At 36.1% G+C, this 25,333-nt stretch overlaps 1 protein-coding gene across 7 annotated transcripts in view; it reads right to left on the minus strand.

Moving 5' to 3' along the window:
- Positions 1-1,493: 1,493 nt before the first annotated feature.
- Positions 1,494-25,333, minus strand: part of RTCA (RNA 3'-terminal phosphate cyclase) — a 37,849-nt gene continuing 14,009 nt past the window's right edge. For all 7 annotated transcript variants that reach the window (XM_070592178.1, XM_070592177.1, XM_070592176.1 and 4 more), the window contains 8 exons: positions 23,656-23,779; positions 20,877-20,935; positions 19,379-19,520; positions 18,985-19,109; positions 17,879-17,937; positions 5,887-5,981; positions 4,629-4,733; positions 1,494-1,872 (listed from right to left, as the gene is read on the minus strand). In XM_070592178.1, coding sequence (XP_070448279.1) covers positions 1,771-1,872; positions 4,629-4,733; positions 5,887-5,981; positions 17,879-17,937; positions 18,985-19,109; positions 19,379-19,520; positions 20,877-20,935; positions 23,656-23,779 — 811 coding nt within the window. In that variant the 3' untranslated portion in view covers positions 1,494-1,770. The remainder of the gene's footprint in view (positions 1,873-4,628; positions 4,734-5,886; positions 5,982-17,878; positions 17,938-18,984; positions 19,110-19,378; positions 19,521-20,876; positions 20,936-23,655; positions 23,780-25,333) is intronic.

Genomic DNA, 25,333 nt, shown 5'->3' on the forward strand with positions numbered 1-25,333 from the left:
GATGAATGAAAAATAAACTTTTCTTTTGTAAAGAGGAAGAATGGTGATTGTGAAAGAGTTTTAAACTAAAAAGGAGAACCTGCAAAGTCCTACCTTGACAGTAGGCAACTCAATTTTAGGAGGAAGTACATATTTAAGTAGAGAAATAAATTCTCTAAAAACTACTGACAGCTGCAAACTTGAAATTCATGGGAAAGCTTTGTGAAACTCGTGCATGAATACTCCTGTTTGAAGGTTATTGGTTTAAAGAATATTCTTAAAGACATTGTACATACAGTGTTGAATCAAGAGAATTACTTGTAGTAGGTGGTCTTAAAAAATAGAAGAAAGAAACATACTGAAATAGAATTTTACAAATTGAAGTAGAAATAGAAATATAATTTTGTTTGGGCAAAACAAATAGAAATACAAATCACTTCTAGGGTTTACCAAAAATTTCTCTGCAGTAGTCCCACCTTCATTTTACCTAAGCTGAGAACAAACCCAAGCCAAGATCACTCACAAACTCCTCATGTACACTGCTGACCTTAAGTCTCTGATGCCAAAATGCCCAATCTCTGTCTTCTCGCCTACCTCTCCAACACTGCTGCCCACCTGTCAGAAGCAGCCAGGATCACATTAGTCTGAGGAACCCCAAATTTATGACCACCTCTCCAAAAACGATATTAAAACTGTAGTTTTACTCTAAAATAGAAAGATATTTCACATCTCACTTGTTATAGAAATGAACTTATAAAATTTATCTACTTCGTGAAAATATAAATAGCAGGCAACACTATCATCGTCGTCGTCAAAGCAAACTGAACCCAGCTGTCCAAGGCCACAGAAATCACTGACAAGAATGATGATTACGTACATGGAGTAATTTTTTTCATTATACTGTTCTATACCAACTAATTCAGCACTTTCTGTATCTATTATAATATCATCTTCTGGATCTGTGTCTTGGACTATATTTTAAGCATCACTGAACAAAGTCCAAGACAGAACCAAGTTTTAATGACTTCCTCAATATATTGCAGGAGAGCATATTTAACTGATAGACCAAAGCAGTTTCATTTGAGTCACAACCTCAACTACCTACAGGGACCAAGAAGTGATCTAAATGTGGAAGCAGGCTAGGTGTAAGATAATAGGGAATGATGAAAAGCACATTCTGTTCTAAAGGCACTCAATTATTTTTTAATACTGCAAGCAAAACACACATCTGGGGCTGAATTTGGCCAAATCTACTAGGGTTGAAATTTTACAATTCTCATTGTTTGGTTTTCACAATATATTCAAGAGATTCAAAATGAGTATTTACCAAGTACCCCCTAGAAGGTACACAGTTAGAATGAGACAATGCTTATTAAATGATATTGTTGACATAGCAAGTACATCTGCATAACGTCGTCTCATTATACTTTACACAAGATTCAGCAAAGTGATTAGAAATATACACAAATTACAGATGAAATCTACATCCTTAACTTATTACATAAAGAACACACTTCAAGTGAAAAGAATATTTTATTTCAATAAATTAATATTGAAATCAGCTATCATACACATCCACCAACTGTTATATTTCATTGTTCATATTTCAGAAGATATTCAAAGTGAGATTAATTTGATGAAGTATTCTCAGCAAATCTAGAACACTCTGTACTTCATCTCCAAATTTAAGTCAAGTCCTTTAATAAGTTACTTCTTATTCACTGTTTTGTAGTATTTATGAAGTGGATTAGTGCAATACATCATTGAGGTATCATTTAAAAGGCAATTACCCTACAGATTTGGATTTGTCATCCCAATTCCTTGGCACTCAATAATATAAGCGTCTTTAGAGGCATCTTCTCCGTCTTCTGATTTCTTCACAGTAAATTTAGCCTGAAACCAGAAGAGTATTTAGTATATAAGTAACATGAAAAGGGATAGAGGGAAGAGCCCATAACTCCAGCTTAAATAGGCACGTAGTTAACCTCAAACTCATTTTATTGAAGAAGCTAGAGACACAAAGATCAAATGAGTCATGAGAAATTCAATAGCTTAGATATAAAATATTTTCTTTCAGAACCATAGTCCTGTTCACACGTATACATACCTGTGAATTTTTGTCCCAATATACAGCCTGGGCCCTACTCCATACCCACTGAATCAGAACCCCCAGGAGTGCAACCCAGGCAAATATCCATTTTAAAATCTCAATCGTTAATTACAATGCACTGCCACTACTTCCTAAAATTTTTCTAAAACATGGCACTGAAGCATTTATACTTTCTTTATCTTGTCAAGTATCAAATTATCCTTTAATTTCCCTCAAATTTTCTTGCCAATTTAATTCACTAAATATACTATTCAAAAAGACATAATTCAAAGAAGGGAGGAGGAAGTGATGATTAACATCTTCCTTCGTCTTTAGTGGGCTTAACCTTGTATTTTTCACTTGTTAACTAATTCAAGTTTGGCTTTGAAGGATTTGATCTCTATCACTGTAGTCTGGAAACATGATTTTTTAAAAAAGCAAATGTTTTCATTCTAACAGAACTGTATTAAAATCAAAACAACTGAGTAGGTTGACTGAATTTATGGCAAAGAGATTTCAAATATGCTTAAAACCTTAGGAGTCTTTGAAATACAATTTGAAAACCATCACTCTGGGGCCCTGTTGAACAGTAATATCCACAAATTATTCCAGTTTCAGTATTTTGTGGCAGTGTGCTGACACACAGTGGACACTGAAAATTACTGCTGAATGAATCAACACTGAATTCTCAGCTAGACAGCCAAATTACTTAGGTTGTTAAATGTACATGCTTTCAAATTAAAAGCATTATATAAATGTGAAACACAGGTAACAGTTATGGAAATCATTTCTAGCCTATATATAAACCTACTGAAAACTACAAAAATTTAGTTAGAAGGAGCCTTAAGGGCCTATAGCACCAGTCTCTGATTTTACAGACAAGCTATCTGCACTGAGGCACAGAGAGACTAATTAAGCAGCTTGCCCCAAGTCACTCAGGTAGAACACAACAAAGCTGAACAAGAAACCAGAGCTATAGATTCCAGTCCACAGCACTTTCCACTAGGTATTCACTTCAAATAACACGTGAGTGTCTACTACGTGCAAAGTACTGTAAAAAGTGAAGACTATGATGAATATAACGTGGTCCCTGCTATCAAGGAGCTCACAGTCTACAAGGGAAGACAGACAAGTAATAGTCACAAATAGAGCACCAGTAGAATAATAAAAAATACAGTTAACTATCTCTTGATATCAAATATAATTTTATTTCAATTCCTATCAGACTTTTCCTATAATTTAACCAAAATCTACCTATGCTTTCTAATAACAAAAAAAGTATTTATTATTAAGAATCATACAAATAAACTGTTAGGAGTAGGGCCACAGTGGTTTTGTGCTTCGTACACTTCTGTAATACTTAATATTTTTTTAACTAAGGGGCATCACTTTTATAATTTTTAAAAATGCTTAAGGTCAGCATCTTCCTTCATAAAAGTCTGTTATAAATTTTATATTACATTATAAACACTATAACAAAATGGAAATATGCTCCATGTTCCTGAAAAAGGCAAGAAACGAACCCATACGCATTAACTGTAAAAAAATGCAAAGACAATTTTAAGAGAGGAGGAAAATATCTAAATGTTAACAATGGTTTTACTGGTAAGGTGGAATTATGGGCAGATCTTTTTCCTCTATTTTCAAAATTTTCTATAAGGAAATTATATTAGTTTCAGATGACATATACATGTTAATCACTTTTAAAAAATTAAGAATCCTATAGAAAAGGTATAAATATGAGCTTATACAATGTTAAATCCCTTTTCACGAAAAATTGTAAATCTATTCTTCTAAAGTTAAGAAGACTGGTAAATATTAGAATTTTAGCAAATATTCTATTCTACCAATAGAATCATAAGAAAATAAAACACTTAAAATTTTATGTAAATATTCAAGTTTACAGCCAACTACAAATCCCTTGTGATTTGATTTCAAAGTTCCCATCAAAACATCTTCACTTACTCTGTAAGGCAGTGCCACACATGGGCTCAGATACATGCTTTCCTGGGTTTGCTCAAAGACTAGCTCTGCCATTAAGAAACTATGTGGTCTTGGGGCTGGCCTGGTGGCACAGCGGTTAAGTGTGCATGTTCCACTTTGGTGGCCTCGGGTTCACGGGTTCAGATCCTGAGTGTGGACATGGCACCGCTTGCCAAGCCATGCTGTGGTAGGCGTCCCACATATAAAGTGGAGGAAGATGGGCATGGATGTTAGCTCAGGGCCAGCCTTCCGCAGCAAAAAGAGGAGGATTGGCAGCAGATGTTAGCTCAGGGCTAATCTTCCTCAACAAAAAAAAGAAACTACGTGTTCTTGAGAAAGTAATCCCTCTGCCTCACTTTACTCATATGTAAATGTGAATAATAATAAATAGCCATCTAAAATGGTTATGCAGAGTAAGATGATTCAGATAAATTGCTGAGTTAGCTCAGCGTCTGCCACATAGGAAGTACTCAGTGAGTGACAGCAATTATGATTACTATTAAGTTTTCTTTTTACTAAAATTTGACTCAAAATTGGCTACAATAAAAATCAATTACTCTTCTGATGGACTACTCACCTTCGATAGTTGTTCAGCAAAATGAATAGCTGTTTGTGTATGGAGAGTAACTGGTCCTGTTTTTACTCTGGAAACGCCACTGGCTAATGCCATGAAAATGATCAGCTATTGAAAAAAACAAAGAAGGAAAATCTCACACATTCACTAATATTTGGAGATAAAATTCTACTGCTTTCCATACAAAAATACTACTAGAAATCAATATAGCTAAAAGAATTTCTATTTCTTTAGTTTTCCAGAAGTTTTAAGAAGATGATGGAAAACCTATGTCTCCCAGTCTGTGGTGTTACAGAAATGCTTAGCAGCAGTTCTTAATATAGACTTTTTTTAAATTAACGTTTAAGATAAAATATATAGTTGAAAGTCATATTTAATCAGACCAAGTATCGCCCAAAAGCTGGCATATATAATATGACAAGCTTATTCCACTCTCTAAAATTACAACACTTTAACAGGTAAATACATACAGAATAACTGGGAGTGAGGAGAAGACCTGGGCAAGAAGGAAGAAGACTAGAAATAAGGAAAACTGCCTTAAGAAACTGGTTAAGAAATCTTGAAGAATACAGTTCTACATGTAGACTTGCTGATTGAGATCAAAGAGAAAAATGTGGTAGAAAGGAAAATCTATCAAGACAGTGGTCCATAAGAAGATCTTATTTGAAAATATTCACTAACATTTCTCAATGTCAGGAGCTACGTTAGGTCTGAGAGGTCTATGACACATCCAAGTGGAGATGCTGACAGGCATAAGGAATATAAGGAGTATGGAATTAATTAAGGAAAAAGGTCTAGGCTAGTGATATAAATTTGGGAGTTGTCAGAATACAGATGGTACTTAAGCCACGAGACTACACAAAATAACTGAAGGAGTGAATACATAAAGAAGCGTGAGCCTGAGCATAGGGGCACTCCAAAATTCAGAAGTTGAGAAGATGACCACAGCAACAATAACAAACTAGCAAAGAGACTAAAATATATGGCCAGTGAGACAGAAAGATAACAGCACTTCATAAAGCAAGTAAAGAAATTATTTCAAGAAAGAAGGAGTGATTAACTGCAGCAAATGCTGTAGCCAGGTCCGTAAGATGATGACTGAAATTTAAGGAACATATATTATAGAATAATACTTAAAAACTGATTGAACTAGGACATGCTAATCAGTGTCTGAAAGTCAATCATTAAGATTTATATCCAACCTAATTACTAAATATTTGGCTAATAGGCTCAAAGCTTTTTCTCCTAAAAGTGTCATTACCTGGTCTTGTAGATACTCGTCCACAGCACCACCATGTCTAAGATTTGCTAACAGCATTTCAGCAGCTTCAATTCCAACTTTGTCTGCATTTACACCTATAACAGGCACCATGTAAAAAAATAAATCAATTACTACAAGGCAAAAAAAGTTAATTAATATATCCCATTTAGCACTAGTATACATTGTTTAGGCCTCCGAACTTAACCCAATGCACCTTTTGGGATAAGATCTTTATGCATACTTAATCTTCTGAGATCTTAGTGTATGCAAATACTTTACCTTTAAGTGCACCAGTAGAGGTAAAAACAGGCTGCTTCAGCCCTGTTTTAAAAGTACTAATTATAAAACTAATTTATAACTAGTTATGATTCTATAATGCTATGCCTCAATTTCAAAATTTAAAACTTAGGATTTACATGTTACAATTAGTCTGTAGGCAATTCCATTAGAATTAAAGGATTTTTTAAAAATCAGAGAACTAATTAAGTTTCATCTAAGGAAGAACAGATAAAAATTCTCTGGTCACATCCGTCTTGGATCTTTTTGAATACCACGTCTACTCAGGCAAGGGAAACAAAAAATGAACAAATGGGACTTCATCAGACTAAAGAGCTTCTGCAAGGCAAAGGAAACCAGGAACAAAACAAAAAGACAACCCACCAAATGGGAGAAAACATTTGCAAATCATATACCCGACAAGGGGTTAATTTCCAAAATACATAAAGAACTCATATAATTCAACAACAACAAAAATACAACCCAATCAAATAATGGGCAGAGGATATGAACAGACATTTTCCCAAAGAAGATACACAGATGGCCAATAGGTACATGAAAAGATGTTCAACATCACTAATCATCAGGGAAATGCAAATCAAAACTACAATGAAATATCACCTTACACCTGTCAGAATGGCTACAATCACCAAGACAAAAAACAACAAATGTTGGAGAGGATCCAAAGAGGGAACCCTCATACACTGCTGGTGGGAATGCAAACTGATACAGCCACTATGGAAAACAGTATGGAAATTTCTCAAAAAAATTAAAAATTGAAATACCATACAGTCCAGCTATTCCACTACTGGGTATTTATCCAAAGAACTTGAAATCAACAATTCAAAGAGATTTATGCACTCTTATGTTCACTGCAGCATTATTCACAATAGCCAAGACATGGATGCAACCCAAGGGCCCACTGACTGATGAATGGATAAAGAAGATGCAGGGTATATATATGTACAATAGAATACTACTCAGCCATAAAAAAAGACAAAATCATCCCATTTGCAATAACATGGATGGAACTTGAGGGTATTGTGTTAAGCAAGATAAGCCAGACAGAAAAAGACAAACACTGCATGATTTCACTCATATGTGGAAGATAATCAAATACATGGACAAAGAGATCAAACTAGTGGTTACCAGAGGGGAAGGGGTTTAGGGGGTGGACATAAGGGGTAACGGGGCACATATACATAGTCATGGACAAATAATAACGTACAATTGAAATTTCACAATGTTATAAACTATTATGACCCCAACAAAAAAAATTTCTCTGATCAAATGCCATAACATTTTATTCCTTTAAGATTTGAACAGGTATTATCTTATTTTGAAAATAAGTCAGAATATTTATCCCCATGCCCTACTCCTTGCTTCTCCACACGTACTCCAAATCTTTGGTACAACGCTTACCAAATAAGTCTGTCAGAAGAGGTGGAATATCAAATGATTCTTTTAAAATATTCATTTTAAACTAAAAGAAGTTTTTGGATACAAACGAAAGTGTTTTAAAAAATGAAAATGTGGTTAATTTTTGTTTCTATTTTATATTTGGAAATTCATTTGATTATATATAAGCCTTGCCCCTTGAAAAAATTTCCTAGAAAAGAGGAATTTTCAGAATTTTAACTTTTTCCTTATAGCAGTTATTATAATAATAGAATAAACTTACTATCTTTAAACAACAGTCAGTCAAGTATTTACATGGCTGAATGAAATGGTGGGAATATGTGGCATGAAGCCTGACTTCTTGGGTAAGCTACTTAGCCTCTTTCATTTCCTCTTCTAGATGGAAATAGAGATGACAACACTTAAGTTGCAAAGTTGTTATAGAAATTAAACATAGTATTTATAAAGCATTTATTACCACTACTGCTTCACAACAAGCTATTATTAATAATAGTTAATACTGAGTACTATGTATGTCCCATACCAAGTAACAGGAACTGGATCCTTTGTTAAGAAGACAACAAAAAATGTTCATATATTAGAGAATTAGAGGATAAGTAAGTACTAAGCTCTATGGCATAAACTATATACTCAATGAAAGTTCAGAAAAGGAAAAGATTATAGGTTCTAGAACAATTTAAGAAGGTTTCATGGAGCATGAAGGACTTGAGTCCTTGAAGAATGGCTAACATTTGCGTGGAGGATGTGAGGGAGAAGGAAAGAATTCCTGGCTTTGTAGTATTATACAGCAGTAGATGTACTAAGTTACTCTGCCAAGTGACAAAGTATTTCTCAGAGCCATTCACATTCCTTCCTACTCAGCTGCCTTGAGAGCAAGTAATGGTATAAACGGATCTACATCACTACCAGCTGTACTAGCAATCTGTGGCAAATGAACAAAATGAGGTAAATATGAGAATTTTGCTTATTAGTATTATGCTCTAAACAAAAGAGCAAAATTCTAATTTCTTCTCAAATTTTAATCCTTTTCTGACAGACAGATAATCTTTTGATATTTTGGATACTTCTATGCACCGCTTGGCAAGGCATGCTGTGGCAGGCATCCCACATATAAAACAGAAGATAGGCATGGATGTTAGCTCAGGGCCAGTCTCCCTCAGCAAAAAGAGGAGGATTGGTGGCAGATGTTAGGTCAGGGCTAATCTTCCTTCAAAAAAAAAAAAAAAGAATGAAAAGGGATCTGGACAATGGGAACCATGGCATTCTCTCTGAAGGATCCTTAACATATAGACTACCCAGACTAAGAGAGAAGACCCCAAGCTGACTTTGCTAACGACATCTCACTTGACTTACATGCCTGACAGCAAACAAGGGAGGGTACCAGCAGGAGCCAGTCAATCTGAGCCCGTATGTTGCCCTAACCTCTATTCCCTCCTACCACTATAAATCAAAATGAATTCTGTGTATTCTACAAGCATATTGTCCAAAAACAACTTCAAAGTAAAAATTGCCTTATGTGACAAAGTGAGAAAAAAATATTAATGGAACATTAGAAATTTTTTCAGGGCTGGCCAACAAAGTTAATTCCAAGTATTCCTGATAACAGAGTAAGGGGCCCTTTACAATCTCAATGCAACACATCTAAAACTATCACCTACCCTGGCAAACTAACTCTCCCTCCTATATTCACAAGTTGTAAATATCCAGTTACCTAAGCTAGAAATCTAGAAGGTCATTCTTCACCTTGCCTTCCTCACCTCCCATATGCAACTGGTCACCAAATTGTCTGTTCACCCTCCTAAATACCCTTATACTAATACTCACCTCTCCAACTCCAGGCACTGCATTCCTTGGTATAGGCCCTCACCATTTCTCACCTAAATGGTTATAACCCCTGTCTTCTTGCCTTCAAAATGGTTTTCCTCTAATCCTCCACATAGCTAATAGAATTACCTTTCCAAAGATCTGATCTTACATCGCTTCTTAAAATCTTTATGTTTACAGGATGAAGCCCAAAGTCCTTTATATGGTCTACAAAGCCATTCAAAATCTGGCCTCTGTTGACCTCTCTAACCTCATCTTCACTCCCCAACCCAGATCCTATACTCATCATATATAGTTATGTACCACATAACGACGTCTCAGTCAACGATGATCGCACATACGATAACGGTCCGGTAAGATTAGTGGCATATGGCCTAGGTGTGTAGTAGGCTATACCATCTAGGTTTGTGTAAGTACACTATATGATGTTTGCACATGAAGAAATCATTCGACACATTTCTCAGAATGTATCCCCGTCACTAAGCATTGCATGACTGTAGCTGTAGTTGCCCAAACACTGAACAACACTCTTTTATGTCAGTACTTTCCTTTGTTCTCTCTCCTTAGCTCTCATTTTTCTATCTGGCTAACTTCTACTTATCTACAGAACACCCCCTGGAGGATCAGTAAATGACAGAAGCCAGATTTCGGGTCAATCAGGCCCCAAAGAAGAATTAGCTGTTCTTCCTCTGTGTTCCCATGGTAGCCGAGGGATACCACAATCATAGTACTGGTCTGTCTCCTCTGCCAGACTAAGCAAGGAGGCAGGACGGTGGCACTCATTTCTGAATACCTAGTACACAGTACCTGGAACATCTTGGTACCCAAAGATAATACCAACAAACAGAACTCATATTCCACCCAACGCCTGACAAGCACTTATTACTCGTGACATATGGGCTCCTAGTCTCTGTTTTATATTTTGTGTTATCTTTGTCTTCTCAAGACTGTTGTAGATATTGCATGCAGTGGCTCACTATCCACTGACTCCCCACCGCACCTAACAAGTATTTAGTATATACTACGTATTTTTGATCACCACTTCTCAAACTTCATTATACCTTAGAAGTACCTGGAGAGCTTGTTAAAGCAGATCCCTGAGCCCTACTCCCAGAGATTCTAATTTGACAGGTATGGGGTAGACCCCAAAATTTGTATTTCTAACAAACTCCCAGGTCATATTGATACACTGCCTGTTCACCAACCACACTTTGAATGGCAGTTTTAAAGAGAATTCATGTAAGTTAGGTCAAATGGAGATGTTGATTTTACTTATTCTATTATGCTAATTAGATTTGATACCCAACTAGTATCCAGATCTACCAAGTGAGGAGACTAAGATTAACTGAAATTTTCTGTATTGAGCAGTAATAATGTGGTTAAACAGCACAGTGAGAGTAAGGATCTTTTAAAGATCTACAAAGAAGGAATAAGGCAATCAACTACCACACCAACAATGAGAAGTTAAACCACAAATTGCCTCAAAGGCAAAGCAATTTTAAATATTAAGAAATAGATGCACACATATATCTCCTCTCCCAAATATGCCAAATCTTAAACAAATTTCCCTTTCACAAAAATATTCAGTATTATAATTGACGGAGGAAAGAATCATCAATGGACATTAAAACCACTGGATGAAAGCTAGATGGGAATAGAATAATCATATGGTCTCCAAGTATTATCCCAGATTACTCATTAATTATAAAGGAAAAAGGAAACTTTATAGTAGATAGACCTGGAGGACACCACCTTAACCAAGTGCTCAGCCAGTTTTACTAATAAAGGACAAACTGACATGCATACCCTGTTGCGATACAATGGAATGTACACAAAATAACCTATGCAATATTCCTACTAAAAATGTTTAACCTGAATATATCTAATCATGAGACAATCAGACGAATCCAAATTGTGGGAAATGTTATGAGAAAATGGCCTGGACTTTTCAAAATGTCAATATCATGAAAGGAAAAAAAGGTGAAAAGTAAAAAAGAAACTAAACAGACATGATAACCAAATGCTATATGTGCTAAAAAAAACAAGAAACAAAAAAACCCCAGAACAATAATAGGGAAGGGGGCGGAGCAAAATGGCAGGGTGAGCTGACCCAGGATTCCCTCCCCTCCAAAATACAACAAAAGATTGGAAGAACTGAATTTCAGAGAATAAACATAATGCCAGCTTGTTAGAGACCTACAATACCAAGAAGGTGGAGATCATAAACCTAGCTTTATACCTTCGGAGGCGCCGGAACGGTAGGAGAGAACATCGCTGCCTCCCCTAGAGTCTGCGATCGCTGCGGCGCAGGTCGGGAAGGAGCGGGGGAGGGGCGGCGCGACCGGGGGATCATCCAGGACTCCTGCCGCTGATTCAGTGGAGACCCGCTGACAGGAGGGGAGGGGCAGCAAGCTTCCGTCTGCAGGGACCCTATAAATCAAGGGCCTTGGGAGACCAGAGAACAGAACTGATCTGAACCCAGACCGGCGTGTGTGAGTAACAGCCCCTCCCACCAACAAAGCCAGTGGGCGCAGCCATCTTGCCCCAAGGCGGAGAGCTCATAACACGCGGCTCTCAACCCCCATCTAGTGGTGACAGGCTGTAACTGCAACTGAATTCTACCACCATGAGAAAAAACCACTCCTCTACCATCCAGCAATTTATAAAAGCCCCAGACCAGAAGGAAAACAATAAAAACATAGAATTAAGTCCTGAGGACGTGGAATTAGCTAAACTAAGTGATAATGAGTTCAGAGCAGCTATAACCAAAAAACTCAATGAGGTAGAGAGAAACATAGAGAAACAAGCCGAGTTCTAGAGTTACTTCACAAAAGAGATTGAAATCATAAAGAAGAATCAAACAGAATTACTTGAGATGAAAAACACAATGGACCAGATAAAACAGAATACGGATTCCCTGAATGCCTGTGTAGACAACCTAGAGGAGCAAATCAGCATAATCGAGGACAGACAGGCTGAATGGCGCCAGACAGAGGAAGAAAGAGAACTAAGAATTAAAAAAAATGAGGAAAATCTCTGAGAGATAATGGATTCAATGAGGAGTAAGAACATAAGGATCATAGGAATTCCTGAGAATATGGAAAAGGAAAATGGAGCAGAAAGTGCACTTAATGAAATTATTGAAGAGAATTTCCCAAATCTAGGGATCAACGGAGAAATGTGTGTAGAGGAGGGATTTAGATCTCCTAGATTTGTCAATGTAAAAAGACCCACCGCAAGGCACATAATAGTAAAGTTGGCAAATAGGAATGATAAGGAAAGAATACTCAGGGAAGTAAGAAAAAAAAAGAGAATAACCTATAAAGGAGCCCCTATCAGACTGTCAGCAGATTTCTCTACAGAAACCCTACAAGCTAGGAGAGAATGGAGTGATATATTCAAAGCTTTAAAGGATAAAAACCTTCAGCCAAGAATACTCTATCCAGCAAGAATTTCCTTCAGATATGAGGGAGAAATTAAATCTTTTCCAGACAAACAAAAGTTAAGGGAATTTGTAACTAAAAACCCTCCATTACAAGAAATCCTCAAGAAGGCTCTCATACTTGAAAAATGAAAAAAGGGAGAAAGGGGACACAAGCCACAGACTAGGGAGACTGATGGATAGAACCAGAACAGGATAGCAAATATTCAACTATAGCATTAGGGTAAAAGTAAGAAAACTACCAAAACAAGGACGATCTTAGCACTCTAACTACAAATTAATAAGATGAGTTGGAATAAAAAATGAAAATAATTATTTAGGAGGGGAAGAGCAAAGGGTCTAAATCAGTATTGGTCGAGTAAGTAAGAGACCACCAGAGAATAGACTATATTATACACGAGATTCTAAATACAAACTTCAAGGTAGACACTAAAATAAAGTACAGAACAGAGTCACAAATCATACATAAGGAAAAATCTAAGAAACCCAGCATAAGAAATTGCAGTATTAAATGGGTAGTCTAAAGCGCACAGGAAAAGAAACACAGGAAAACAAGATAATGAGCGACAGATTGACAGCATTAAGTCCACATGCATCAATAATCACTCTCAATGTGAACGGATTGAACTCTCCAATAAAAAGACACAGAGTGGCAAAATGGATTAAAGAACAAGATCCAACAATTTGTTGCCTCCAGGAAACACACCTCAGCCCCAAGGACAAACACAGACTCAGGGTGAAGGGGTGGAGGACAATACTTCAAGCAAATAGCAAGGAAAAAAAGGCAGGTGTTGCAATTCTCATATCAGACCAAGTGGATTTCAAAATAAGACAGGTAAAGAGAGACACAGAGGGACAATATATAATGATCAAAGGGACACTTCATCAAGAAGAAATAACGCTTATAAATATCTATGCACCCAACACAGGAGCACCAAGATTCATAAAGCAACTATTAACAGACCTAAAGGAAGATGTTAAAAACAACACAATAATAGTAGGGGACCTCAACACCCCACTCACATCAATGGACAGATCATCCAGACAGAAAATCAACAAGGAAATAGTGGAGCTGAATGAAAAACTAAAACAATTGGACTTAATAGACATATATAGATCACTCCACCCTGAAGGAGCTGAATACACATTCTTCTCAAGTGCACATGGAACATTCTCTAGGATAGACCATATGTTGGGAAACAAGGCAAGCCTCTACAAATTTAAAAAAATTGAAATAATAACAAGCATCTTCTCAGATCATAGTGCTATAAGGCTAGAAATTAATTACAAGAAAAAAGCTGAGAAAGGCACAAAGATGTGGAGACTAAACAACACACTACTGAACAAGCAATGGATCATTGAAGAAATTAAAGAAGAAATAAAAAAATACCTGGAAACAAATGAAAATGATAGCATGCCATACCAACTCATATGGGATACAGCAAAAGCTGTATTAAGAGGAAAATTCATCGCAATACAGGCACATCTTAACAAACAAGAAAAATCCCAAATAAGCAACCTTAAAGCACACCTAACTGAACTAGAGAAAAAAGAACAAATGAAGCCCAAAGTCAGCAGAAAGAGAGAAATAATAAAAATCAGAGCAGAAATAAATACTATTGAAACGAAAAAGGCAGTAGAAAGGATCAATGAGACAAAGAGCTGGTTTTTTGAGAAGATAAATAAAATTGACAAACCACTAGCCAGACTTACAAAGAAAAAAAGGGAGAAAGCTCAAATAAACAAAATCAGAAATGAGCGAGGAGAAATAACAACAGACTCTGCAGAAATACAACAGATTATAAGAGAATACTACAAAAAACTATATGCCAACAGAATGGATAACCTAGAGGAAATGGATAAATTCCTGGACTCCTACAATCTCCCAAAGCTCACTCAAGAAGAGGCAGACAATTTGAACAGACCAATCACAAGGAAAGAGATTGAAACAGCAATCAAAAACATCCCAAAGAATAAAACCCCAGGACCAGATGGCTTTCCTGGGGAATTCTACCAAACTTTCAGAGAGGACTTAATACCTATCCTTTTCAAGCTATTCCAAAAAATTAGGGAAGATGGAACACTTCCTAACACATTCTATGAGGCCAGCATCATGCTGATACCAAAACCTGACAAGGACACCACGAAAAAAGAGAACTACAGGCCAATATCACTGATGAACATAGATGCAAAAATTCTAAACAAAATTTTGGCAACCAGAATTCAGCAATTCATCAAAAGAATCATACATCAGGATCAGGTGGGATTCATACCAGGGACACAGGGATGTTTCAACATCCGCAAATCAATCAACGTGATACACCACATCAACAAACTGAGGAATAAAAACCACATGATCATCTCAATAGATGCAGAGAAGGCATTTGACAAGATCCAACAGCCATTTATGATAAAAACTCTGAACAAAATGGGCATAGAAGGAAACTACCTCAACATAATAAAGGCCATATACGACAAACCCATAGCCAACATCATACTCAATGGGCAAAAACTGAACCCCATCCCCCTGAAAACAGGAACAAGACAAGGATGCCCTCTATCACCACTCTTATTTAACATAGTACTGGAGGTCCTGGCCAGAGCAATCAGGCAAGAAAAAGGAATAAAAGGAATCCAAATAGGGAAGGAAGAAGTGAAACTCTCACTGTTTGCAGACGACATGATCTTATATATAGAAAACCCCAAAGAATCCATTGGAAAACTGTTAGAAGTAATCAACAACTACAGCAAAGTTGCAGGGTATAAAATCAATTTGCATAAATCAGTAGCATTTCTATACTCCAGTAATGAACCAACAGAAAAAGAACTCAAGAATACAATACCATTCACAATCGCAACAAAAAGAATAAAATACCTTGGGGTAAATTTAACTAAGGAAGTGAAGGACTTATATAATGAAAAATACAAGGCCTTTCTGAGAGAATTGGATGACGACATAAGGAGATGGAAAGACATTCCATGTACATGGACTGGAAGAATAAACATAGTTAAAATGTCTGTTCTACCTAAAGCAATCTACAGATTCAATGCCATCCCAATCAGAATCCCAATGACATTCTTTACAGAATTAGAACAAAGAATCCTAAAATTCATATGGGGCAACAAAAGACCCCGAATTGCTAAAGCAATCCTGAGAAAAAAGAACAAAACGGGAGGCATCACAATCCCTGACTTCAAAACACACTGCAAAGCTACAGTAATCAAAACAGCATGGTACTGGTACAAAAACAGGTGCACAGATCAATGGAACAAAATTGAAAGCCCAGAAATAAAACCACACATCTATGGACAGCTTATCTTTGACAAAGGAGCTGAGGGCATACAATGGAGAAAAGAAAGTCTTTTCAACAAATGGTGCTGGGAAAACTGGAAAGCCACATGTAAAAGAATGAAAATTGACCATTCTTTTTCACCATTCACCAAAATAAACTCAAAATGGATTAAAGACCTAAAGGTGAGACCTGAAACCATAAGGCTTCTGGAAGAAAACGTAGGCAGTACACTCTTTGACATCAGTATTAAAAGGATCTTTTTGGACATCATGCCTTCTCAGAGAAGGGAAACAATAGAAAGAATAAACAAATGGGACTTCATCAGATTAAAGAGCTTCTTCAAGGCAAATGAAAACAGGATTGAAACAAAAAAACAACCCACTAACTGGGAAAAAATATTTGCAAGTCATATATCTGACAAAGGCTTAATATCTATAATATATAAAGAACTCTCGCAACTCAACAACAAAACATCAAACAACCCAATCAAAAAATGGGCTGGAGACATGAACAGACATTTCTCCAAAGATATACTGATGGCCAATAGGCACATGAAAAGATGCTCATCATCACTGATCATCAGGGAAATGCAAATCAAAACTACACTAAGATATCACCTTACACCCGTTAGAATGACAAAAATATCTAAAACTAATAGCAACAAATGTTGGAGAGGTTGCGAAGAAAAAGGAACCCTCATACACTGCTGGTGGGAATGCAAACTGGTGCAGCCACTATGGAAAACAGTATGGAGATTCCTCAAAAAATTAAAAATAGAACTACCATACGATCCAGCCATCCCACTACTGGGTATTTATCCAAAGAGCTTGAAGTCAGCAATCCCAAAAGTCCTATGCACCCCAATGTTTATTGCAGCACTGTTTACAATAGCCAAGACATGGAAGCAACCTAAGTGTCCAGCAACAGACGAATGGATAAAGAAGATGTGGTACATATATACAATGGAATACTACTCAGCTGCAAAACAGAACAAAATCATTCCATTTGCAATAACATGGATGGACCTTGAGAGAATTATGTTAAGTGAAATAAGCCAGCGAGAGAAGGATAATCTGTGTATGACTCCACTCATATGAGGAATTTAAAATTATGGACTAAGAACAGTTCAGTGGATACCAGGGGAAAGGTGGGGTGGGGGGTGGGCACAAAGGGTGAAATGTTGCACCTACAACATGACTGACAAACATTAATGTACAACTGAAATTTCACAAGATTGTAACCTATCAATAACTCAATAAAAAAAAAAACACCAAACAAATCCCATATTGCTCTAAAGAATATTTTAGAGACAACTAGTTATGTCTGACTATAACAGACAAATTCTTTGCCTGTAAAAATGGTATTGTGATTACGCAGATATTATTCTTTGGACATACATGCTGCAGTATTCAGGTGAGACATGGCACCTGCAACCTACATTGAAATGGTTACACACACAACTTGTAGCTAAATGTTCACTTGTAGCTAAATGTACTAGTGAACCTAGGAGGATAGTGTATGGATGTTCACTAGTCATTCAACTTTTCCATAGGTTTGAAATTTTTCAAAGTATAAAGTTGGGAGAAAGACTGAAAATTTAATTGACTCTAAAACACCATCAGTTAACCATATCCTTTTAAACTCGTCATCCATCATTCTATAACATTCTAACCCTAACAGACAACTAAAGAATTTTACACTAGCATTGGGAACTGTGGACCCTTTACTTTATCTATACCTCGTTTACCAAGCGATGATCCAGCAAATAAACAGCCTGTGGATGTCTCAGCAATAATGCTAAATAAGAAAAAAAAAGTATTATTACTTATGCTATAAATACTCTAAACTTACACACAAATACAACACAGGAGAACAGTGACTGTTAAATATGCAGAATTAGATCTGGCTAGTAAATTGCAAAAGTAAAATTCTTCATACAGACAGCAACATGACCAGCATTCTCCATCGTCATCAGGGCATTAGTATCCTTCAGCACTTCTACAAGTCACCCTAGATTCTAATCCACTCACAGGTAAGGAATTTCTGTCATCGGCACAAAATGGTACCATTTCAGTCAAACTATACTACAAAATATTTTCTGACTATCTTCACTAAAAAGGCCTTTCAAGCATAACTAGGAGGACCTACAACTAGAATACAGAACTATGTATTGGGGCACTTTTGGGAGAAGAAGGTAAAAAGTAAAAAACAGATTGGCAACAGCTGTTAGCTCAGGTGCCAACCTTTAAAAAAAGAAAGAAAGAAAAGGTCTTTCTATAGAGATGTTTGGGTTTTACAGTTTTTAGATAGTATTATCATACGTAGGGCACGCATTTACTTTAAACTCTTAAATAGAAACTGAAAAAGAGACTTCAAAATGTAAATATCCACAAAAGAAACTCTTATACTTCAAAAATATCAATTAAAGCATTTTTATAATAAATTAATAACTCCTAATTGTATTAATAAATTTTTTTTCTAAATAGATCTCTGTTGTATCGAATCTTTCTTGTAAACTGACTTCACATTTGAGGTACAGAAAAGCAACTAGAGATATTTCTCTTTGGATTAGCTTCAAGAGCTAACTTCCAATTATCTTAAACATTTAAGTTCACTACATAAATGAAAAGGCTCTTATAATGTAATAAAAGGAAAACCATCTTCAAAAAAAACTCAGAATAAAACAATCATCTTAATTCATCATACTACTGTTTTAGGTAGGAAGGCCCTTAAAAATATGTCTCCTTAAAACTACAAATTTAAACAAGAAAACTACAAATCTTTAAGTAGGATATTTATTTCAGGGCTCTCAACCAATGTCTAGAAAAAAGTACACTGTCTCACATTATTCCATTTCCATTGCCAAAAGCTTGGTCCTTAGGTTCCTGAACAGGCTGGATGTTAACATACAGATCCCTAATCTCCTTTCTGATGCATCGCACGGCCGCTGCTGCCATATCTTTTGCCACCTATTTTGGCAAGACAGAAAAATAGAATAAAATATAAATTAATGATTATTTTGACAATTGTTTTCAAGCCTTCAAAGACATATAAAATAATTAATAACTTTTATAAGCATTATATACAAACTTCATTTTCAAGAACAGAGAGCACAGGATTTTAAGAAAAATTTTTAATGAAAAGATTTATTAAAAAACTAAGTTCTTTCAATAATTTCAAAACTTGATAATACTTATCAAGACCTACATAGACTTCTAAGAACATTTAGACAACTTACTTTAAATGGCAAAACACCAGCAACAAAAGCTCTTCCATATATCTTAGTCACAGAGCCACGGTCAGTTAAATTGATGGGGTTCAACTGTTTAACTGGTGACATTCGGACAATCACTTCACCACCCCCTTTTGGGTAGTAGCCCCTATGAAAAGTACAACAAACATTCACATAAACTAATCACATGACAAAAATAAATCCCAATACTTACAATAAAATAACATGCAAATGATATCCAACCATATAATTGATTGAAATTTCCAAATATTTTAGATCTGTGCTGTCCAATACAGTAGCCTCAAACTACAAGTTACTATTTAAATTTAAATTAAATAAAAACTCAAAACTCAGCTCCCCAGTTGCACTAGCCACATTTCAAGCGCTTAATAGCTCTATGTGGCTAGTGACTAGCATATCTGACAAATGGGGAACATTTCCTTCAATGCAGAAAGTTCTGTCTAACAGTGCTGGTTTAGAATACAAGGTCCTTAATGGCAGGACCTTTGTCTACTTTGTTCCTGCTAGATTCCCTGCCTAAAACAATGTCTGGCACATAGTAGGTGCTCACTGAACATAGGATGAATATTTAAGTAGTTGAATACTAATACAATTTTAACTCAAATATTTAGTGTAATTTATTCTACAGAAGATGCTGAGAACACACGGATGAGAACGACAGTTCTATCCACAAGGAGCTCGCCACCTGGTAGGGAGATGGCTCCACATACAATCTACTGGAACACAAGTCAGGATGTAAGGAGGACTACAACAGAGGTGCAAATGTGAATTCCAACTGAGGCACGCTCAAGGACAATTCACACAGAAATTACAATTTCATTTTGAAAAAACAGGATTTGCAATTTTTAAGAAGAGCAGGGGAGGAAAAACATGAACAAAGACATGAAAGTCTGAAGGCACAGAGTACGTTTACAGAACAGCAAGCATCGTGTAGTTAGAATACAAAGCATGTTGAAAGGAGTGGAGGGAAAATGAAGGTAAGAGAAATTGGAACAAGACTGCAAAGCACTTAAATGCCACACCAAGAAATCTGGCCTTGTTATTATGTGGCAGAAGGGAAACCTTAAAGAGAAATAACCTTAACGCCCAATGTGTTTCTTAGGGAAATAACTCTGATTGCACTGTGGAAGCAAATCCCTTTTATGACCCTGCAGTGCCTAGTCCAGCTGTCACATAGCGCTTTTAGTCCAGCTGTCACACAGCGCGCACTCAGTCTGTGCTGAGCACGGATAATGCTAGATACGAAGGTGCCTCAGTGCAGCAACTCCCTTGAAAATATTTCTCCCAAGAAACAAGCGTTTGGAGCTACCTTCAAGCCCCCATGTTCCTGCTGTTTATTGTTTTTAAGCCACAAAGTACAATTATTTCTTACAAGAAATGTAATCTATTAAGTGGGTTCCAGAATGATAGTTCTCTAAGGTCTAACTTTTCCACTATTTTTAGCACAAGTAGGGGTCAGAGGGCTAAGAAATAAGTAACTTACCTCATTTTAATGTCACAATTAAATTTGAAGCCAAATTTTTCAACAATTGGCTTGAAAACCTGAAAAATCAGTTTATTATTACTTTAACCACCATTATTCATTAATTTAACAAGTATATTTATTAAACAAAAGTGCTCTGCACTGAGCTACTAATGAGGCACTACAGATAAACAGTGATATAAAAATGTGTCAGCTAGCTCTATTTTTCAAATAAAATAAATGACATGTAGCTAAAATTAAAAGTTTAACTTTTAATTAATCAGGGCTGTGCAAGTCTATCTAATGGAAAAAATTATCAGAACTCAGGATACTTGATCCCAGTGGTTATTTTACTCGAGGCCAATGTTTCCTAACTCTTCTCAATATAATGCACTCTAAGAAATTAGGGGGTATTGGTGAACAGCATTCCATTCTGCTTCTCAATTTTTTTATACAGTTGAAATCCCACTGCACATACAATGTTTATCCTTATTTTTTCCATTCAACATCATAAAAAAACCTATTTTCCCAACATCATAAAATTCTTCCTAAACAAATTTGAATGACTGCATGGCATTCTAGCATAACTTACTTAACCATTCTCCAAGTTTTCATTATTACATAATTATATATACTATATAATGATAATTATAGGATATAACGCTCTGCTCAAATACCTTTAACATTTAACTTTTGCTGCATTTTGTAATATTTAATGAGGGTCATTTTTTTGAAGTGGAATTAATAGGTAAAGAGAGATACACTTTAACTTTCACTATACATTCTATGAAACTGAATTTAAAAAGATTATGCCATCTATTAAAATGGCAAAAAAAAATTTTAAGTCTGAGAATATCAGGTGCTGGGGAGAATGCAGAACAGCTGAAACTCTCATACAGCATTGGTGAAAATGCAAAACAGTGCAGCCACTTTGGATGCCAAAACTATTTGGCAATTTCTCATAAAGTCAGATGTATATTTACTATTATACCCAGCACTCCCTCTCCTAGTTACTTACCCAAGAGACATGAAAACTTATGTTCACACAAAACACCTGTACATAAGTGTTATAGTGATTTATTCCTGATTGCCCAAAACTGGAAATATGCCAAATGTCCTTCAACAGACAAATGGATAAATAAACTAGTATATCCACATAATAGAACACTACCTAGCTTTTACTGCTGATAAAGGATCATGGATGAATCCCAAATGTATTATGGTAAGTGGAAAAATCAGACTCAAAAGGCTATATACCATATTATTCCTTTATACGACATTCTGAACCATCAGCAAAACTATGACAGAAAACAGATCAGTGGTTGCCAGGGAGGGTAGGGCTGCCTACAAACGGGTATGAGGGAATTTTTTACAGTAATTCTGCATCTTGATTGTGGGGGCTGGCTTACAACCATATGTCAAAAATCACAGAACTCTATACTAGCAAAGGTGAATTTTACTATAAATAATTACAACTCAATAAACATGGAGAAAAAAAAGGATACCACTTTTCTCTCCCATTAGTTTTATGAGTATGCCAATATTGAGTTTTATCACTTTAAAAATTTACAGTCAAAATATGGTATTTAATTCTTTTTTTAAAATTTTATTTTATTGTGGTGAAAACATAACATGAGATCTACCCTCTTAACAAAGTTTTCGGTATACATTGTTGTTGACTATAGGTACAATGTTGTACAGCATCTCTAGAGCTTATCCATCATAACAAAATTGTATGCCCATTGATTAGTAACTTCCTTTCTCCACCATTCCACTGTTTGATTCTATAAATGTGACTACTTTAGATATCTCATATAAGTGGAATCTTTATTTGTCTTTATGTGACTGGCTTATTTCACTTAGCATAATGTCCTCAAGATTCATCCATGTTGGGGCTGGCCCCGTGGCCGAGTGGTTAAGTTCACGCACTCTGCTTCAGTGGCCCAGGGTTTCACCTGTTTGAATTCTGGGCGGAGATATGGCACCACTCATTGGGCCACGTTGAGGCGGCATCCCACATGCCACAACTAGAGGGACCCACAACTGAAAATACACAACTATGTACCAGGGGGCTTTGGGGAATAAAAAGAAAAATAAAATCTTAAAAAAAAAAAAGATTCATCCATGTTGTCACAAATTCTACAATTTTTTTTAAGGCTGTATAATACTCCATTGTATGTCTGTACCACATTTTCTTTATTCATTCACCCATCCATGGACATTTAGGTTGTTCCCACATCTTGGCTATTATGAATAGTGCTGCAAGGAACATGGGAATCTCTTTGAGATCCTGATTTCAACTCTTTTGCATAAATAGCCAGAGGCTGGATTGTTGGATTATATGGTAGTTTTATTTTTTATTTTTTGAGGAACCCTTATACTATTTTCCATAGTGGCTACATCATTTTGTATTCCCACTAACAGTGAGCAAAGGTTCCAATTTCTCCACATCCTCATCAACTCTTGTCAAACATAGTACTTAATTGTTGTTTTGAGTTTTTTCTTTCAAATCATAATTCCTATATTTATAAAATAACTGATTTATGTAATAAGTGATATAATTTACATAATAATTACACTCGAGGTTTTTAAAGAGTTTGCTACAAACACTGTTCTAAGATACAACAAAAAATCTAAAGTAAACACAATCCCTTAGCCTCTCCCACAGCAGAACTAGACACCATGAAGAAATAAACAGGTATGTACACAAAAACATTCAGGATATATTTAAACAGAGAATGGAGGTTCGGAAGAATATATGAGATCATCTTAGTTTGTCAACAACAACCAAAGCCCTTACCATCTCTGTGTAATCAATCTGTGGTGCCATTTCTGCATTAGTTCCACCTTTCAAGCGAAGTTCTGATGGAGAAGCAGCAAAGAGAACACAGGGCATTGAGACCTGCATCAAGAGGCATACGCTCCTAAGGAGAAGGCAGAACAGGCTTAGCTGCGTTTTCTTTTTAAAGTCTCAAGAAAGCAATGTTACTACACATCACCATTAACCGAAGCACAGAAACTGGGAAGGCGGGTACATGCCTTCAAGTGTAAAGTTGAAAAACACTTTAGTAACTGAATGATACAACCTAGAAGCTTAAAAAAAAAAGAGAGACAGTATTTCACAGTAGAAGGAACTGGCCTTAACTGATAAGCAAATCTGGGTTTGAATCCAATACTAAACACATTAGATGCGTGCTCTTAGGTAGTTTCTAGCACTTTATAGTACAAAGAAGTAAAAAAAATTTTTTAATAAAACCATCTTTACAACGTTTCTATAAAAGGATTCTTCAAGCCAGCAGTCTATAAAAAGGCATTCAAAACAGTCAAGGTCTAGAAATATTCAAATGATTATACCTGAATCTCTGCCACGCACAAGGCCCTGTTCCAAATATCAAGTTAAGACATCATTCCTACCATCGTGGAGTTCATGATACAATAGAATATTTTACAAAGACTGTTAGCTGAATATTTTACATGGAAAAAAGTTTTAAGGAAATAATCCTTGCTATAACTCACCTCTCTTTGGTCCTTATAGTCAAGTAATACAAGAAATCATAAGAAATAATTATAGTATATGAAGTATTTTATAAAATGAAACACTTGGTCAGATTTTCTAAATGAGCTGTTATCTCCCTTCTCCAAAGTCAAGGGAAAGCAATCATATTTCTCTGTAGATTGTAGTCTGAAAGGCAGTTGGACATAGCTTCTACACACCAAAAGACAGACCTTTACTTAACTTTCTTATAGCAACGATGCATGCGTACTGAACTAGTCAGCCTCTATAAATGAGAATGCATTTCATTAATTCAGTAAATATTTATTGACTACGTAATATGTTAGGCATTTTAAGAGAAAATGTATGCACTATAATCCCTGTTCTCAAGGAGCTAAGCGTAGAAGTAAGTGAAAAAGACTTGGCAATGTTTCATTTACTATAAACCATCGGTTTATTCCTGAACTTCTCGGTTTATTCTCTCTGAGGAACCCAACACATAAAGTGTTTCTCTTCCCCCTGATAAAATCAGATTCTAAGAATAGCACAGAAAATCTGAATTTTAGGAGAGTAAGGAACTGCAAAGGCAAAGGCAGACTCTGGAGAAAACACATGATACTGTGATCACAATTAGGGACAAAAATGTTAGAATGTAAATAAGTAAGATGTGTTTCTTACTAGGAATAAGCTTGTTTTAGTCTCCTGAATGCAACTAGATTATCAACTTTAAATTCATTTCCCATAAATTCTGGTGGATTAGATGCCAGAAGGTCTAGATTCTAATCCTAGTTCTGACCCTGACTCTATGACCTGAGGTAAGCCACTTTACACCAGAGGGTCTTCATTTTCTCATTCACAAAACGGAGGAAGGAGGGGCCGGCCTGTGGCCGAGTGGTTAAGTTCACACACTCCGCTTCAGTGGCCCAGGGTTTTGCTGGTTCGGATCCTGGGCACGGACATGGTACCGCTCATCAGGTCATGGTGA

The sequence above is a fragment of the Equus przewalskii genome, chromosome 24 (genome assembly GCF_037783145.1).
Source record: "Equus przewalskii isolate Varuska chromosome 24, EquPr2, whole genome shotgun sequence".
NCBI lineage: Eukaryota > Metazoa > Chordata > Mammalia > Perissodactyla > Equidae > Equus > Equus przewalskii.